Source organism: Myotis myotis, unplaced genomic scaffold (genome assembly GCF_014108235.1).
Source record: "Myotis myotis isolate mMyoMyo1 unplaced genomic scaffold, mMyoMyo1.p scaffold_m19_p_16, whole genome shotgun sequence".
NCBI classification, from domain to species: Eukaryota; Metazoa; Chordata; class Mammalia; order Chiroptera; family Vespertilionidae; genus Myotis; species Myotis myotis.
Genome location: NW_023416320.1, coordinates 52,003,706 through 52,022,909, shown reverse-complemented (window position 1 = coordinate 52,022,909; position 19,204 = coordinate 52,003,706). Strand labels below are relative to the sequence as shown.

Sequence of the window (19,204 nt, the reverse complement as noted above, 5' to 3'; positions counted from 1 at the left end):
GGGCCTGGGCCCGGGCTCAGGGCCTGGCTGCGTAGTTCAGGCTGGAAAGGACTCAGTTCCCAAACTACGGTCACAAAGACCGGCTGATGCCGCCGCTGCGGTAACACTGTCAGTTTTCTGAGTGGCAGTGTTACCACAGGGAATAGGACGTATTCATGCCTGAGGTCATGTCTGGCAGGAGCCGCGTAAGAAGGCGCCTCGGAAGCAGTTGCCGTCTTCACGGGACGGTCTCTGGGAGCCCGGAGACTCGACAGCTGGGCGCTCGGTGGGCCTTGGCGCGGTCCCCGCGTTTCGGGCCCCGCGGTTCCCGCTCAGGCTGACATGCCCTGTAGGAGCCGCCTGTGTGCCCCTCGCGGGACAGTGCAGCAGGTGCACCCCCTCCCCACACTTCACCTGCACGGGTCTCCTCGGGCGTTAGGACCTGAGCTCACAGGCGCTGGTCATTGCCCAGGAGACTGAACTGGTCCCCAGTGTCCCCAAGAGATGCCACCGTCTCTCGAGGGCCCCGCCCAGACGGCCGACCTGGCCTCGTGCAGCTGGCTCTCGGTGCCTCTCCCGAAGGCCAGCTGTGTGTACAGCGTGTCACTTTGGGTGACTAACGTCAGAAATAAAGTTGGAGACGAAAAATGACAAAGACCAAATTGGGAGAGAAAAGCAAATGTTTTATTGGGACAAGTGCCCTTACCTTTTACAAAAGCTGATTTCCACCGCGATGCCTTCAGTGGCCATTTCCCGCCCAACACCTGATTGTTTATCCGTTCAATAAATATTCACGCGGGCCTGCCCCGCTCACCTCCGAGGGTCTGGGGCATCGCAGGGCGTCGTGCGGGAGGGGCCGTCACAATGTCACAATCCAATGAATGTGCCTCATGTGCCATTGCCGAGGGCAGCGGGAGTGAGGCAGGCGCGGGGCGAGACAGGCGCGGGGCTGCTCCAGTCTGGGGGGGAGGGAGGGTCCCTGGGAAGACAGGATGTCCCTGTGGTTTAACCAGCAGCGCAGAGGCAGGAAAGGCACGCAGCGAAGCACGCGGCAGGCCTCCCGAAGGGGTGGTCTGGGCCTCGGCCTGTGCTCCCTCCCGGGGTTCAGCGGACCCCACCTGCAGGGCGGCAGCCACACCCCACGCCCCCGTCAGTGTGATGAGTGGGGCTGGAGGACTGGGTGAAAGAGGGAGGCGAGAAGTACAGACCGAGAGTTACAGAACAGCCAGGGGACCAACACGCAGCGTGGGGAACAGTCAGCATGTTGATGATGCAGTTGTGTGACATCGATGGTTGTGTGCTGGACTCGCCAGGGGTCGCTCCGTAAGGCATATAAATGCCTCACCGCCATGCTGTGCACCTGCAACTAAGTGAACGTCAACTGTAGTTGAACATTTGTTTCAAAACTTAAAAATAGTTGCAGTGTTTCTGCTAAAGATGGGCGCAGGAAGCATAAATACCCAAAGCCCATCTCAGTGGACGTTCTCCCGTGCCTTGGACCCTGGCTGCATTTAGGAATTATTTGATTAGCAGCACAGGAGCCATGAAACCAATCAGTGTGGACGGGAGTGTCGCAGCATCACCCAGGACAGCGCAGGTGGCCACGGAGGTCCCCAGCACGCACGCACACACATGTACACACATGCACACACATACACACACATGCACACACGCATGCATGCGCGCACACACACACACAAACACACACACTGGGTTAGAGCCGTCACTGTCGTGTGACAATGGCGTTGTTTGTTGAGGGTGTTCTTTGAGCGTAAGGAAGGCACTCACCTGCTGAGCTCCCCACTTCAGCACATACGTCCCAGCCACGCAGGGAGCAGAGGACTGCCCAGAGCACAGCAGAGGAGGCAGCGAGGCCCTGGTAACGCCCTGTTGTGGCAACAGCCTCCTGAACCCGAGCCCTGCCCTCAGGACCCCCAGCTCCTTGCTGAGTAATTGCAGGGGCTGCTCTGCCAGCCCACCCTGTCTCTCAGGCAGCCTCTCATTCCCGGCCCTGGCCTCCTTTGTTGCCCGCTCACTGTGTCTCCCTGGGCCCATCCCTCGTGGCCGCCTCTGCTCCCGCCTCGCCGCTCCGAGCTGCAGGCAGAGGGCTCTGACTCGGTTTCTCTCCGTGTGGGTCACTGCTCACTGCCCCAGGCTTTCGGCCCCCAGTGTCCTCAGCCCTGTGGGCAGGTCTGGGGAAAAGATGACCAGAGAGGAAGCTGAAAGCAGTACTCCACGGCACCACTGAACCTCGGCCTCCACCTGCGCCACATGAGACTCCTGTCCACCGGCCACAGCAGGACCCGGTCATGGCCCCTTGGCCCGGGACACACTGCACGCCGTGGGGGCAAGCGGCAGGCCACCCAGAGGGCAGGGCTTCCTGGAAATGTCCCCGGTGCCTTTGCTGAGTGTTTAAGGACATGGAGGAAGAGAGAATGAGGAGGCTCCCGGGAGCGGAGGATGAGCAGAGGGCGGTGACAGGGGTGGTGTCCCACAGAGGGCAGGCTCGGGGCGGACGGCCTGGAGGGTTCCCGTGGGTCCAGCCCTGCACCCGGCCATGGAGTGGTGGCTCCCGGTCCCTCACCGGCTGTTTTTCTCTGTCTGGGGCTCGGCGCTGGCCAGGGCTGCCAGGGGTATGTCCCAATGGCACAGGGGGCTCCAGCCCTCTGGGAGGCAGGGAGTATGAGCAAATATTCAGAGAACAACAGGTCAATGAAGAAAATAAAACATGATGAATGTATAGAAAATGATCGAGGTGACTAATTGGATTCGATGTTTAAAAATTTAAGTTGGATACACTGCCCTGGGTACGTCGAGTCAAAAGAGCCTACACTTTATCCAGCAGGGACTTAATTTTTATTGTAAATGTCACATTTTTGGGGGGGTCAAAACCAAAGGGATGGGCCCTGGCCGGTATCGCTCAGTGGATAGGGAGTTGGCCTGCAGACTGAAGGGTCCTGGATTCTATTCCGGTCAAGGGCATATGCCCAGGTTGCAGGCTCAGTCCCCAGTGGGGGGCATGCAGGAGGCAGCCAATCAATGATTCCCTCTCATCACCCTTGTTTCTCTCTCTTCCTCTCCCTTCCTCTCTGAAATCAATAAAAATATATTAAAAAAAACACCAAGTGATGGGAATTCTTGGTAGGTGAGCTAAGGACACCGCAGTCTCCGCTCAGGACCGTCACTGAACGGGGAACCCGCTTTATTTTTTTAACATCCATCACCACACACAGTTACAGAATCTGTCTTTTTCTTTTTTGTTGAATTTATTGGGGTGTCATTGGTTAATAAGATTACATAGGTTTCAGGTGTACAATTTGATATACATCCTCTGTATATTGCATTGTGTGTCTACCACCCCCTTTACCCTCTCCCCCTCCCCCAACCCCTTTCCATCTGGTAGGTAATGACCACACTGTTGTCTGCATCTATGAGTTTTTGCTTCTCTTTTCTGCTTAATCCCTTTACCCTTTTCATCCAGCTGCCCAGCCTCCCTCCCCTCTGACAGCTGTTAGTCTGTTCTCTGTATCTATGAGTCTGTTTCTATTTTGTTTGTTAGTTTATTGTTCATTAGAGACATAAACGTTAGACTCAAAACCATAAAACTCTCAGACACTTCTCGTAACCATATTTTTTTCTGATGTGTCTCCTTGGGCAAGAGAAACAAAAGAAGAAATAGACCCACGGGAGCACATCACACTCACACGTGTTTGCACAGCCAGGAAACCACCACCAAATGGCCCCCTCCACAGGGCCCTGTGGGAGCAATAGGTGGGCAGTGCCCAAGACTGGGGTCCACGCTCATACTTCCTTAAGACCACTTGGTCATTCTCCGCGGCCGTGTAGTTCATCGCCCCAGCAGGACACAGTGGACGGTGACAGAGGACTCCACGACACCTCAGGGCGCTGGGTGCAGGTGGGGGCAGGCGCCATCCCCGCCCTGTGGTGCTCACCACCCCTCCTGCCTCCGGCTCAGAAGCTGGCTCCCTCTGCCTGGCAGGGCCTGGGCTGCACCCCCTCCCCCCTCCCCCGGGGAGGCCCTGGGTGTAACCTCAGTGCCGGGATGAGACTTCTCCGTTACCTTTGGAACCCCGTGGGTCAGCGCTGGGAGGGCGGCTGGAAGCCCCGGGAGGGTGGGGGCAGGTGTCCTGCTGCTCTGGGTGTGCGAGGCAGCGGCCTCGGCGCGGCCTGGGCGATGCTGACGCCTCCTGTGCTTGGCTTGCAGGACCAGTGGTTCTGGCGGGTGAGGAACAACAGGGTCATGGACGGGTACCCCATGCAGATCACTTACTTCTGGCGCGGCCTGCCCCCGGGGATCGACGCGGTGTACGAAAACAATGAGGGCAACTTCGTCTTCTTCAAAGGTGAGGCGGCCCCTGCCCTGTCCGCTGCACCCTCAGGAGGTGACCCGGCACTCCTGCTGGTGGAAGGGACCACTTGTGCTGCCTAGAAACACAAATTCAGTGAAGTTAAATTTTAATTCTTTCATTTATGTTTTTCCATGTGGTATCCCATGTACAAGTCAAATTTGTATACTTTTTAGATTTTGCTTAAAAGCACCAAAAAAAGTAAAATGGATGAATGAATGAATGATTTAAAAGCCATTTTTCCTGCCCTGGTCAGTAGTTCAGTGGTTAGAGCGTCAGCCAGCACACAAAAGTGTCTCAGGTTTGATTCTGGCCAAGGGCATGTGCTTGGGTTGTAGGTTCAATCCCACACGTGGGAGGCAACCAACTGATGTGTCTCTCTAGCATCCGTGCTTCTCTCTCTCCCCCTCTCCCTTCCACTCCCTCTAAAATAAATGGAAAATTGCCCAGCCCGTGTGGCTCAGTGGTTGAGCATCGACCCATGCACCAAGAAGTCCCCAATTTGATTCCCAGTCAGGGCATGTGCCCGAATTTTGGGGCTCAATCCCCAGGGTTCGGGGGAGTGTGCAGGAGGCAGCCAACAGAAGTCTCTGTCATCGATTTTCTATCTCTCCCTCTCTCTCTAAAATCAATAAAAACATTTAAAAGGGAAAAAAAAATCCTACTTTCAAATCAATGGAAGAAATATCCTCCAGTGAGGATTAACAACAACAACGAAAAAACAACCAACAATCTAACAAAAAGCCATTTTTCCATGAAGTAAGGGGTTTGGGTTTCTTTTTAAAAGATTTTTGAAGTTGCTTGCTGTTTTATGCAATGAAATCTAGTTCACGTCTCAGACTTTGCTTGATTTAATCAGTTTATATTAAATAGTTTACAATAAACTAGGAAATTGCTCATGAAGGATTCACTCCGTCCCGTGAGATGCATTGTTTGCTGTTTGCCTGAGTGGCAGGCGTTGCTGGTGGAGCTGCTCAGGGCCTGGCACGCAGGGTGAGCGCAGGGGACTGGCCCGCCGTCCCCAGCACTTGCTCTGCTCAGAACAATAACCTCAGGTCAGTGGGCCGGGCAGAGCCGGGCTGAGCCCCCGCAGGCTGTGTGCAGCGCGGCTGAGCCAACCCCAGGAGCCAGGTCCAGACCCACGGGACGGACTGTGTCGCCCAGGACCCAAAGGACAGAAATGAGCTTAAACAGGCAAAGACAAGGGGCTCCTAACAACAACAGCAGCTAATAGCGAGTGACCTCAGGATCAGCGTTTGTAGCGAGGCTGAGGGAAACGAGACGTGGCCTTTGGGGCACTGGTACCAAGTGAGGCTGAACTTCCAGGCAAAGGCACGAGTTCTTACAATTCATTCTGTCTTCGCCAACTCCCCCTTAAGGAATGGGGGATGGTCTGGCCTCGAGGACACGGGGGCGGCCTCGGCCGTGAGGACGCGGGGGCGGCAGTCAGATGCGGTTTCGCACGCTGACCGGCCCTGTGAAGTGGCTGAGTTACTTCCTCCCTGTGCCTCGGTTCCTCCACTGGAAATGTGGTTGGCATTCCTTGCGGGGGATCAGGTGGAGCATCAGCTGGGACATGTGCCTGCATGGCCCCTGTTTGGCCCAGCGAGTGCCCAGTAACTCTGCCCTCCTGGCGTCCAGGATGCTGTGTTCGTGATGGGGAGGACCCCCAACTCTTCTTTGTCTCCTGAGCAGCAGGAGCAGGAGGAGGGGTACTCAGCCTGCTTCCTTGCTGGCGCCTGGCAGCGTCCCTCACCCTGTGCCGGCTCTCACGGCCTGTCCCTTGATAAACTTTTTTAAAACTCCATTCGACATTTTCCCATGCAGGAATAAGCATGTAATTTAAAAATTCTTCGTGGGATTCTTTGTTTAGTGTCTGGCCTCTCTGCCAGTCCTTCAACTGCACCGTATTGAGCACCTTGAGTATTTCCATCATTGTATCCACAGCTCCCTCAGTGATGGGCAATACCAGGCTCTTAGTGGACAGATACCAGATGGATGAGTGGATGGATGGATGGATGATGGATGCATGGATGACTGGGTGGGTGGGTGGATGGATGGATGAATGGGTAGGTGGATGGATGAGTGGGTGGGTGGGTGGATGGATGAATGATGAATGGATGGTGGGTGGATGGATGGATGGGTGGATGGATGATGGATGGACTGATGGATGGATGAATGGTGGATAGATGAGTGGGTGGGTGGATAGATGGTGGGTGGGTGGATGGATGGTGGATGAGTGGGTGAGTGGATAGATGGTGGGTGGATGGATGGGTGGGTGGGTGGATGGATCTCACTAAAGAATTACTGGAGTATATAATCTGTAATGTCCTCTCCAGCCCCAAACGATAAGCAAGGCTGTTTGTATTATTTGTAACTTCTCTGTCTTTAATCAGACCTGGCATCTTCCTCTACTTTCTGCCCAGAGCAGTGTCACCAGGAGCAGCTTGTTCCACTTACTCCTGGCAATGGCAGCGCCTATGAATTCAGTCAACGCCTCTGCCTGCCAAGGAGGCGATATTTTCCTAGAGAACCAGACTGTTGAGTGGCAAGGTGGTACACATCCACCTCCTGTGTTTAAAAAAGGAAAATAGTTGACTATGAATCTCATATACTCAGCATCTAAATAACAGAAATGAAGTCACTTCCAATTTGTGATGTGAAAATCTTTCCTCATTAAGATGCGGAAGGAACTGTCTCCCTATGTGTCCTTAGTAAAGACTGGAGAGTTAAATTTATAATTCGTAATCATCATTGAGTTATTTCTTGAGTTCTGTGCCACAAATATGCAGGCAAGGTGTTGATTTTCCTAATTTTGTGCACAATTAACTGCTGGGATCTCATCTTGCCACCTGACAAATGCTTGCTGGTGATTTCCTGTCTTGCTTTGTTTTTAAAAGAGAATATAAGTGTATTTTTTTAAAGATCCCCCAGGTTTGCTTCTAGCAGGAAAAAAAAGGGAATTGATGTCTTCTGTAGTGGAAGTCTGATTGTTTCTCCCTGTCCAGATGGAAAACACCCACAGTCCAAGGAAGTATTTCCAAAACACATTAAAAAAAAAGGGCTTATACAATAATAAGAATTTCCTGGCGGAACTGTCACCTTCTTTCTCACACATGGGCCTCTCCTGCGATGCCCGGACAGCAGGCCGATGGAGCTTCTGTGTGCATTTCTCATGCTCACGCCACAGGGGACCTCGTGCTCCGGGTGGGGATGCAGACGGTGCAGCCGTGATGGGAAACATGCGGAGGTTTCTCAGAAAATTAAAACGGAACTGCCTTAGACCCCGCTGCTCACTGCTGGGTATTTATCTGAAGACTGTGAAACGCTAATGTGAAAAGACCTACGCACCCCCAGTGTTCACTGCGGTGTTATTTACAACCAGAGGCCCGATGCCCGAAAGTCACGCCAGGGCTCTGCCGCAGCCCCCGCCCACTGTGGCTTTGTCCAGAAGGAAGGGCGTCTGGTCTACTTAGCATATTACGCTTTTATTATTGTAGACAGCAAGGTGTACATACAGGCAAACCAAGTGTCCACTGACTGGTAAATGGATAAATAAACACTACTCAACCCTGAAAAAGAATGAATCTTACCATTTGCATCAACACTGATGTCCTAGAGGGCGTTATGCTACATGAAATAAGTCAGAGAGAGGAAAACAAACACTGTGTTATTACACGTATGTGTGCAGTCTACAACACAAAACAAACGAAAGTAATAGATGCAGAGCGCAGGCTGGTGGCTGCCGGGTGGAGGAGGCTTGTGAGGCCACTGGGTGAAGAGGGTCAAGGAGTCCCAACTTCCATGACAAGCCAGTGTGTCCCGGGTGGGGCAGCATGGGACTGCAGTCACTGACACTGCTAGCAGCACACGTGGAAGGTGCTCCGACAGCAGATGTTAAGAGTGTTCAGCACAAGAAAAAGAAAGTTGTAATGTAACTAGCTTATTGTGGGGTCATTTCCCGGTTTATACAAATGTGCAATCATTACATTGCACCCCTGACATTAATGTAAAGTTCCATGTCAGTTATACCTCAACACAAAGACTAAATGAGGGGGGAATGGCTTCCCTGGGAGGCGCTGGCGCTCAGGCAGCAGGTGTTAGCCGAGTGCAGGGAAGGCAGCGGTGGGTCCCGGGAGGGGAGCCGCAGCGGGAGAGTGGGCAGCCTCCGGGGGCAGGGCCTGCGGACTGTTGTCTGTAGATCAATCCAAAGCAGCAGTAAACGGACTGCAGTTCCTTCTCTCTAGCACTTTGCCCGCTCTGTGATTCTAAACAAAGGTCAGTTATGTTCTCCTCCCCTCACATGGAGGGGTGGGGACAGCTAGACATGTGGATGGGGTTGTAAGACTGTGGGGTTACGGGTGCTGATCATGAAGGGAAGGGGTTGGTCTCAAGGAAGTGTTTTCTCAGAGAAGAGCTTTAATGGGCTCAGCGTCTGAGGGCGGCAGGATGCAGACAATGCAGCCTTGGACCGAGCAGGGCCTTGGGTCCCTAGACCAGTGGTCGGCAAACTCATTAGTCAACAGAGCCAAATATCAACAGTACAATGATTGAAATTTTTTTTGAGAGCCAAATTTTTTAAACTTAAACTATATAGGCAGGTACATTGTTATTAACTCAATTAGGGTACTCCTAAGGCTTAGGAAGAGCCACACTCAAGGGGCCAAAGAGCCGCATGTGGCTCACGAGCCACAGTTTGCCGACCACTGCTCTAGACAGAGCATTCATGATCCTTGGTTCAGGACGGTTGCATGGGGCCAGTTGTAGGTCTGTCTTTGTTTCTTAACTGAGTCCACCATGCTGACTGGGTTCTTAAATAGTTACTCACCATATCCACTTCAAAAATAACATGGGTGTTCAGAAATAATGTGCGGGTTCCACACGTGAGCGCCGCGAAGCCACCTGTGGGTCCGTGGCGCGTTCCCAGTTCTGACACTGAATCAGCGTGCTGTGCACTTGCACTTGCTTCCCACAGGTAACAAGTACTGGGTGTTCAAGGACACGACGCTGCAGCCGGGCTACCCGCACGACCTGGTCTCTCTCGGGAGCGGGATCCCCCCTCACGGCATTGACTCCGCCATCTGGTGGGAGGACGTTGGGAAAACCTACTTCTTCAAGGGGAACAGGTCAGTATGCAGTCGCCGGGGAAGGCCCTTCAGTGGTTAGAGAGGCTGGTCTCTCGCCTACCGCAGGCATGTGTGGGTGAAAGAGCTGGTTGTGAGGAGATCGGCTATGGGAATCTGGAATCGAAATGTTTTTAACACATTTTAAAATAACAAACAACATAAATCTTTCTCTACCAAATAGGAGACTCATTTATGAGTTTAAACATGTGGCGTGTATTTGTTTCTCTTCCCTGTAGCCTAACAGGCCGGAAGCTGTGGAGGCCAAGCTACCTGGCCTCCCCTCCCCTTGCGTTTTCTTATCATTTTACTTCCCTTGGTTCAAAAGTTCTTTTTAGCAAAAGCTTTCTTCCTTATGGTGCATATTTACAATACTTATCTGTTTTAACATTTTACATATTTTATATGTATTTTTGAGGGAAAACATTGAGAAATTGAGAATGTATTTGTCTTTACTGATTTCTGCCTCCCATTGGCATCTTTCTGCATAAAACCTGGGTGGAGGTACAGGCTTGAGATCCTGGACATGTAATCGTGTTGCAAGCAGGGATCTCATGACAGCTCCTAACCACAGAGAGGGAGGAGCTGAAAGGGAGGCTCTTTAAGCAGCTCTGCAAGTTCAGAGGGAGGCCTCTCACTCCTCTGTCCCATGCGCAGCGGGGCCTCGTCCACGGGCCCCTGCTTGCCCGGTCCGTTTTGAGCTACAGTTGGACCCTCGGACCCACACTGATCCTCATCGCGTTCAGCTCTAGGATGCAGTGTCCCAGCTCACCTCTCAGCATCTCCTCACCACTGAGTCCCAGGCTCTATGCCGTACTTCACGCTAGGCTTAACCTTGGAGAAACTCAGATGTTTTCAAAGAAAGAAGTCAAAATATAGGTTTGTTTCTGTGATTGTGGGATTACACTAACATCAAACGGAAAAGCACACTCATTTTTTCTTGTGATGAGAACCTGGGACACACCTGTCTCCTGCAGAACACACGGCCTGCGGCTGTTCTGGGGCCCCTCCTGGAGCCACTTCCCTCTGCCGTGTGCAGGGCCGTGTGCCCCTCACCTGCGGGAGGCTGGTAGGGATCTACAGCAGAACCTCCCCCCAGAGCCCAGCCCGTGGACCAAGGACCCGCCCCCCATCCTGGCCCAGGAAGTATCCAGAAAATAATTTTTTCATGGTTTTAGCCAAAGCAGCTAGTTCCAAGTTCATGCACAAAGTGTGTGATTTTTCAAACCTGTTGGTCAAACACTAGCTTTAGCCAATGATCAGCGGCATTTAGAAATGGTTGTCAGGTGAATTTGGGGAACATTCGTTGCGTGTAGAGGAAAGGGAGGACTTTACAACCAGACAGGACTGGCTGTAACCTGCCTGCTGGTCATCCTCCTACCAGCACCCTCTTCTCGAACAGGAGCAGTGGATCCCCCTGAGGGGTGTGCTGTGATCACATCACGTCATGCCTAGAACGTTCTGTCTGCCCTGAAATAGGCGAGTTTACTGCTGATCCTTAGAACACCCCAGACATCAGCTTTCGAGGCTGAGAACAGAGGGGTCTGTCCCAGCGCTGGAGGGCTGGCCCGTGGTCCTGGGTAACTCCGTCTGCTGTCGCTTCTTACTCGCTCTTTGCACCTGCCGGCATCGCGCTGGCCCCTCCCGCCCTTCACACGTAAGGCGGGGAGAACAGCTGTCCCTCCCTCCACGCGTGTCTCCAGCACCTACTATACGCCAGGCATGCAGCACACACTCAGCTGTTGCAGAAGGAATAAATGGAGCAAGATTCTGCTTGAGATTATTTCCCAAAAAAGTGTTCTGCTGCCTGAGAAAGATTTTAAAAAATACGTAGGTTGATGCTACCCTTTGGATTGTAAATGTAATTTTTTATTAACTTTAGCAGACTGACTATGTGCACAATAACATACCCAGTGTCCACAGACACAGGGAAGGAAACAGAATCCGTGCTTTGGTCCCGCTGTCTTCCCAGAGGCTAAGTCAGCTCTGAGATCATTGCAGGTCCGAGCGGCAGGCAGCGAGGGGTGGTGTCTGCTGCCGCTGCGCACATCACCTTCTCCTGACGCGTGTGTTGTTTCTCCGTCATCTGTAGGTATTGGAGGTACAGTGAGGAAATGAAAACCATGGACCCCGGCTACCCCAAGCCCATCACCGTCTGGAAGGGCATCCCCGACTCTCCGCAGGGAGCCTTCGTGCACAAGGAGAACGGTAGGCACGGCCGCACGCCCCGCCGGGCATGTGTGTTCTAGCCGCCGCTGTCGCGGTCACTGGGCAGCGCCCTGCAGGCTGCATCGCGTCACCATGTGTACGACCGTCCCTTCCTCGAGTTACGTTTCACATTCTGCTCCAGATGTCTTTTTGACCTTAATTTATTTTAGTTTGTACAAGAAAAGGGAACGTAACTTTTTAAAAGGGGGGTGTGGATACCTTTGAAGTAGCGTCACCGATTTTTCTATTAAAATCCATGTGCAGATAATCACACACCTTGGGCAGGAACTGGTCACGGAGACGATACAGTGTAAGTGGCGGAGGCCCAGGGCACGTTGAAGGTGTTATTTTCACGCATGTTGTTAGTGGAGATCCTCAGCAGACAGGAGGATCCGCTCAGAACGCCAGGCCTGACTGATCACCAATGAGCAGCGGGCCAGAGTGGCCCCCGGGCCCGGGCACCCTCTCAGGGTTTGAGATTCAGCCGGATCCTGAGGGAAGTCAGCCAGGCGGTGGGCAGCCCACGCTCCCTGATGGTGCGTGGCCCGCTGAACACTTCTCCCTCACCAGGGATACTAACAAGACTAAACTGCAATAATAATAATTCAAAATAAAGTCTAAGCACAGTATCCCAGAACAAGGGGAGGGAAGAAAATAGCATTCCAAAATAACAAAGAAACACCCATCAGATACTTATCACAGGAAACAGAAGAAAATGATGCCCCGTGGGTCCAAAATACCCGGAAAAATGTGCATCACCTGCCACCTAACACTAAACTTCATAAGGAGAAAACTGTTTCCTTGTATTCAGAAATGAATGTTTTCTTTTCATTCAGCAAAGAATAACTTTGTAAAATACTGACAGAGACACAAAGCATGTTGGGGAAATCACTGCTCACAAATGAGCAAAAACTGCAGGTGCCAGCTCAGCGCATCTGTGTCTCCTGGACCGTCCCTGGTCCGCCCCCATGGCACCTCTCAGCAGCTCGCTTTACATCTTTGGGGAAACCCTCCTTGAATACCCACAATCTGAGGTGACAACCGTCAATGCCCACGCCCATCACCTCTGCCAGGCGGTCCCCCAGTGCCCATTCCAGATGTGAGCTGCTGAAATCAGTGTCCTCCCTGCCGCCACTCAGAGCTGCGCTCTGGGAGTGGGGAGAGCAGTCTGAACCTGGTTCTGTAAGCGCAGTATCCCGAATCGGGGCGCTCTCAGTCTCTTCTCCCCACAGCCACCTCCCCGTTTTCATTCTCTACTCAAGTCTCATGCCGTGGCTTCTTACCTTAAACTCAGACTCTTCTGTTGCTTCCATTATGTTTGTATGAAAGAGGCAGCTCAGATTTTGCAGTCAACATGTTTGCATTTACACTCAGACCCATAGTACCTCCCTGTGAGCAAGCCCATGCAGGTGGCATTTGTTAGCCGTAAAATCAGAGATGATTCCGTTCCAAACTTCTGTCTATCCCCCTCCCTCCCACGCAGGCCTTTCTCCCTTGGAATTCCCTCCTAATGATAATTATGTTTAAAGTCCTTAAAATTCAGATATATATTTTTGAAGGCTGTTTTTTGCATTAAAGTGGACTATGCCATCCTATAATACATCCTGGTATTAATTCTGCCACCTTGACCAATGAACTAGGACCGCTTGATGCCACTTCCTGGGTGCCTGCCTCCCAGACATTGATTGTGCTGTATGGATTCATGTTCTCATCAACTGTCCAACACAAACACCTCTTTCCCTCGTTTGTGGCAGATAGTGAGGAGAGCACCTCAGCTGGTTGAAGTGACCTGTCACGAGAACAAAAGCGGTGAGACTAACCCGGAACATCCAGCTCAGGAAGGTGCTCGATCACGGTCTCCAGGGAAGAGGAAACGTTAACCCTCTTTCCCGACATCACAAGCCTCCCGATGTGGCCGGGTGTGGGGCACGGACAGGCCAGGCCGTCAGGAACGTGCCTCCTGAGCCGTCGCCGTCTGTTTCACCTGTAGCCATCTTAATGTAACAGTTTTCTTATTTTCCTCTTCGCTCTCAGCCCCAAAAATAACTGCAAAAATCCAAGTGGCATTTGACTCACGCAGAGGGCGTGGAAAGACTCGGCACTCGCCGTTCCACAGGGTTTAAGCAATAGCCCGAGTTTTTTCTCCACTTTTTATTTTTGTAATTACAGTTGACTCAGTGGTATAGCTTATGAAGTGACCCCTGGGTAAGTCTGTACCCACCTGGCACCATGCATAGCTACTGCAGCAGCGTTGATGATTGGCTAGGCCACTTCCCATCCTGTGAGACTTAGCTTATATAAACGTGTAGTAAAGACTCTGTATTTATCCCCTTTAAATCATTCCCTCGTTAACTGCTGTAAAGCCCCACTTCCTAGCTATTTCAGGTTCTCTCCTTAGACAATGCAGTTTTTGTTCTTTATTCCTCGCCCGAGAACATGTTTTTATTGATTTTAGAGAGAATGGAAAGAAAAGAGAGAGAGAGAAACTTCAATGTGAGAGCAGCACCGATGGCTGCCTCTGTACAAGGCCTGGCCGGAGGTGGAACCCGCTGCCTGACTGTGTTCCCTGACAGGGAGTGGAGCCCCAACGCACTGCACCACACTGCCCAAGGCTCTCGAAAATGCAATGTCAAGGTTAATACAAGATGCTACTTTTAACAGTGCTGCATTTCATCTTGCCAATTGCAGCCCACTTCTGACATGTGAATTTCCTAAAACATGATAATTTAGGTTAAAATTCTTCTGAAGTAGCTACTCTTAGTAAGTAAGCAGATTACATCAAATCCACCCTAAAAAGGAAAAATGAATACATAAACATTTTCTCAATCAACTGACATTGCATAAATGGAAAAAGTCCTGAATTATTGACTGAGATGAGTTTTGAGGTATAACAAATTTCTATTATGAAGACTTTGGCTGCTTCTCGAGTACATTTTTCCCCCCTCTAATTGCTACCGACTGGACTTCTTATCTCTAACACATGTATTCAGTAAACTACAATTCGACTTCTGTGTTTGGAGTGTGTGATGTGAAATTGGCCTGCAGATCGGATCAACATGAAAATGGAAACTTCTGAATTTCCATAGGATACCCAGTAGCTCCTAGTAATTAGGTTGAACTGAAACCAGAAGCTGTTGCTTCCAGTTTTTCAGAAGCCCATGTGGAGGGTCTGTGGAATTCTAGATCAAGGCCCTTGTTCAACCACCATCGTCCTGTGTCCAGCACTCAGCAGGCCCGCCCGTTGCTGCATCCACGCTTGCTGAGTGGTCGCACTGGGGTCATGAGTGTCATTAAAGAGCAGCTCCCGCAGACAGATTTGAATCGACACAGCTTGCTTTCACTTGGCAAGTGGTCTTGGTTGAGGAACTCCCCGTCACCACGAAAAGCAACGGCACGCTCTCTGGCATTGGCATCGGCATTGGCAGAGCGGCTTCCCCAGTGGAGGGCCCGGGAGCAGCGGCCTGCCGGGCCTGCATTTTTGAGAGATGTCAGAGTTGTTTGGTCCATTTGTCTGTCAGGCTGCGGTCTGTCACAGCCTGTGCTGTGTGGCCGAGGAGTATTTGTTCAGAGGCAGGTGCTCTGCAAAGGGCCCCAGTCTTAGAAAAAGCTTTCGTGTTCAGGACATATGAGGCTGAACTATCTCTGAGCCTCAATATCTTTGCCTGAAAAGTACAGGTAATTAGTTCTACTTGACCGAGTAGTTATAAGGGGTAAAAGATGCCATTTTCCAAGTTTTATTTAGCACAGGACTTCTTCTTCCATAGTAAGTGCTCACTAACAGAGGAAAAAGAAAACCCATTAATGAGCGTTCAGTCTAAAGTAGGCATACTATTCAAAACACATAGCTCCCCAAGTATCGTTTTTAAGTAATTATGACAGTAAAGCGTTCCTTTGGTCTCTTGAATTTTATCTCAAAGCAAGAATTAATGCAGCCCTGGCTGGGTGGCTCAGTTGGTTGGGCGGCATCTCCACACGGAGAAGTTGCTGGTTGGATTCCCCATCCGGGCTTATGCCCAGGTTTCAGGCTCATCCCCAGTAGGGGACCGAGCAGGAGGCAGCTGATGGATGTTACTCTCTCATATTGATGTCTCTCTGTTCTTCCTTCCTCTCTCTTTAAAACAAATCAATAAACGATTCTTAAAAATAAAAACATGAATTAAACCCAAGAAGGATGGTCACAAAGAAACTTGATTTGAAGGTGTTATGGACAGGAAGGAAAACTGGAGGTGTGCCAACGAAACCAACAAAAGCGTAGAGCCAGTCCTCCAGAAGACACACGTATCTGTAGTCGAATTGTCATCAGCTGGGAAGGGTGAGCTTTGCATCCTCATGGTCTGGAACATAGGTCACATGCACTGCCAGACCCCGGGGCCTCCTCAGACCCCTTCTCCCCGTGAAATATATGTTAACTATTAAAGATAGAATTGTAGATCTAAAGGGATTAATAATGGCTTTGAAGTTCTGTAAAGTACAGGTAAGTGACATGAATTTAACAGAGGCTAAGTGGGTAAGAAAGTGAGGGCAGAAACAGGAGGCTCAATGAGGGACCTAGAGCCAAAAATGAAGTCCGTGCACAAGGCACTAGCGATGCCTGTTTGCTTATTAGAACCCCTGGCAGACAAGAACCCCCTCAGCCTGGAGATGGATGATCTGTTCATATTTCTGGTTCAGATGAGGAAAGGCAGCCTATTGTCTGGGAGGCTCAGATGGTGAGAAGCCCCCTGAGGGGTTTCCTGGAGGAGCCACAACCTGCAGCAAACAGAGCTGCGTTCTAGCAGGCGTGGCAGCCTCTTCCGTGCAGACGGATATGGTCACACGGGTGTGTCTCCTATGCCTTCGGTCCTGTGAGCCAGCCCTGGATGGAGTCTCCCTCCAGGGCAGACGTGTGGATGGGGTAGAGGTGCTTGGCCTGTCTCTCTACACCCTTAGCAGCGAGCCCTGCTCCCAGGCTGGGCCTCCCGCACCGAGCGCATAGTCCTGGGCACACGGTCCTGGGCACATCGATTTGTTGTTCCATTTATGCATTCAGTGGTTGATTCTTGTATGTGCCCTGATTGGGGATCAAACCCATAACCTTGGCATATGGGGACGACGCTCTAACAATGGAGCCACCCGGCCAGGGCTTACGTAGTCTGTTTGACCGTCTACACTCATCCACTTTCACAAATAAGTGTTTCCTCTGTGTGCTGTTTCCTCCCACCAGGCTTCACATATTTCTACAAAGGAAAGGAGTATTGGAAATTCAACAACCAGATACTCAAGGTGGAGCCCGGATACCCCAGATCCATCCTGAAGGACTTTATGGGCTGTGACAGACCCACAGACAGACACACAGAAGGACACAGCCCGCCCGACGACGTGGACATTGTCATCAAGCTGGACAACACGGCGGGCACGGTGCGGGCCGTGGCCATCGTCATCCCCTGCATCTTGGCGCTGTGCCTGCTGGCGCTGGCCTACACCGTGCTCCAGTTCAAGCGCAAAGGGACGCCGCGCCACATACTGTACTGCAAGCGCTCCATGCAGGAGTGGGTGTGACGGCCAGCGCGTCCCTGCGCGGTCACTGCAGATTCCAGACACGGGCTGTGATGCTGGCTCCTCGCTCAGAGCGGGCGGTGCGGCCTGGCCGGGGCTGACCTTGCACCACAGGCTGCTGGTCCTGCGCGGGTGGAATTCGGTCTCGGGGACGGTCCCCTGACGCAGGTCCCTGTGCCCGCGTCTTTGTCTTTCTTTGTCCTTCCTTCTAGGCCTTTCCTCTGCACGCTCGGCACCGGCACATCTTCAGGATGGAAGCCGGGGGAGATTCTTCCTACACGTGCGAACAGGATGCCCTTCTGAAGTCTGAGCCCGTTCCTGGGGGGAGAAAAGCAAACCGGAAAACCCACGCATTTTTGCTTTGCAACCAAGAAATTTGTAAGAGGTTGAACTGAACTTCCAGGAGAGCATGAGACCCAGACCAGCTTTGTCTCCAAAGAAGAGCGCTCCGACCCCGGGTGCCCGCGCCAGCCTGTCTGGGCAGCGGCCAAGAGGGCCGGACGGCCATTTCCAGCCCAGAGGCCAGAATCTCCGCAATATAGTAACAGCCTTAACGACACCCCTTCCCTCCCACCCCATCTCGCAGGCCCTCGCCCGTCCCCTTGTGCTCAGAGCTCCACTCAGACAGGGTTCGGATTGTGGGGAGTGTCCCAGACCCTCCCTGCCACCTCGCCTTCGTCCTTGTGGGACCCCCCAAGCTGTTTTAGGCCATTGCCCAGGGCCTCCCCTGGGCCTGTCAGGAAGTTCACTCTATCAAGTGAGAAGCAGTGTGCCCCTAAGGCGGTGGAAGGGGCAGCTGTGCATTAGGCCAGGTCCGCGTGGAGCACGAGCCTTTGAGAACCGCCAGGTCAGCTCCCCTCGGGGGCTGCTTTCTTGCTCATTGATGAATCTGAACAACAAGGCTCTGGTGGCAGCAGGTTCTGGAAGGTCAGCTGTTCAAAGCAGGTGTTCCAAACCCCATGTAATTTTTAAGTGACTTACAGTACCACGGACATGCATTCATGGCAGACGCAGACCATGTGACTGGCCAAAAGGTTTCCTGGCAAATAAAAAGGTATTTTATTATGTATCTTGTAAGAGTGAAGCTTTATTTGAACAGCTGATGCTAACAGCCCAAGTCTTTTCTCCCTTTGGTCAGACATGGGGGGTTTCTGTTTTAAAATCCGCTGCCTGGGGTTTGCAGGGGAACGCAGGGCGTGGGGCACCGGGAGGGCGTTGCCATGCCGACTTGGGGATGAGGATGTCCTGCCAGCGGTGGTCACCAACAAAGCCAGGACCCCCAAAGCCTCTCACTGTTGAGTGCCATGTGTCCTAGCCACAGTGGCGCCACTCCCTCGAGCTGCGGAGCAGGTGCTGTCAGCAGCTGTTGCTGGGGAGGTCGGCCCTGGCAGGCCTCTTGCTGATCCTCAGAGCCCACTTCTCAGGGGGCATGGCGCCCCGGGCGGGGCTGCATTAGAGAAGGTCAGAGGGACGTCCCGAAAGCCAGCCTCCAGGTGTGAGCTTTGTGACAATGGACAGCGTGCCTTGGACTTGATTGCTAACCTGTTGACTGTTGTTCACAACAACGTAAACATTGTCTGATGTAAACATTTCTCTTGAAGAGTCCTGGTCTATGTCTTTGCCCTTTGACCTTTGACCTGCAAACTGACCTTAAAGGAAGGAAGTGAGGATGGCTCCCCAGGGAGGGCCAGTTCTCTCTCTCAGCCCAGGAGGCGGAGCTGCTGTGGTGCAGAGAGGCGGGCAGAGGAGGGTCCGGTGTGTGGATGGACATTGGCTCTTGCCCTCGGGAAATGCCCTGCAGGTAGAAATGACTTCGTTTTCCTTTAATATACTTCCAAGTCTAAATTCATCGTTTTAGTACAAATATAAAATAAGAGGTGGGAAAACAAACTTCAAAATACTTTAATGGCCAGTGTGGCTTTATACAAAGCAGGAATTTTATACTAGTAAGAATTTCTCCTTCGTTTGCTAGTGACACCCATTGCCAGGTGG

The 19,204-nt window shown here is 52.0% G+C and overlaps 1 protein-coding gene across 4 annotated transcripts in view; it reads left to right on the top strand.

The window, feature by feature from the left end:
• MMP16 (matrix metallopeptidase 16) overlaps window positions 1–18,281 on the top strand; it is a 161,726-nt gene extending 143,445 nt beyond the window's left edge. For 2 of the 4 annotated variants that reach the window (XM_036337504.1, XM_036337505.1), the window contains exons 6-9: window positions 4,205–4,343; window positions 9,322–9,472; window positions 11,562–11,677; window positions 16,881–17,215. In XM_036337504.1, the coding sequence (XP_036193397.1) occupies window positions 4,205–4,343; window positions 9,322–9,472; window positions 11,562–11,677; window positions 16,881–17,215 (741 nt within the window). Of the gene's footprint in view, window positions 1–4,204; window positions 4,344–9,321; window positions 9,473–11,561; window positions 11,678–13,431; window positions 15,610–16,880 lie in introns of those variants that run through there. The other 2 variants (XM_036337503.1, XM_036337506.1) reach the window with 2 other exon arrangements.
• Window positions 18,282–19,204: the final 923 nt, after the last annotated feature.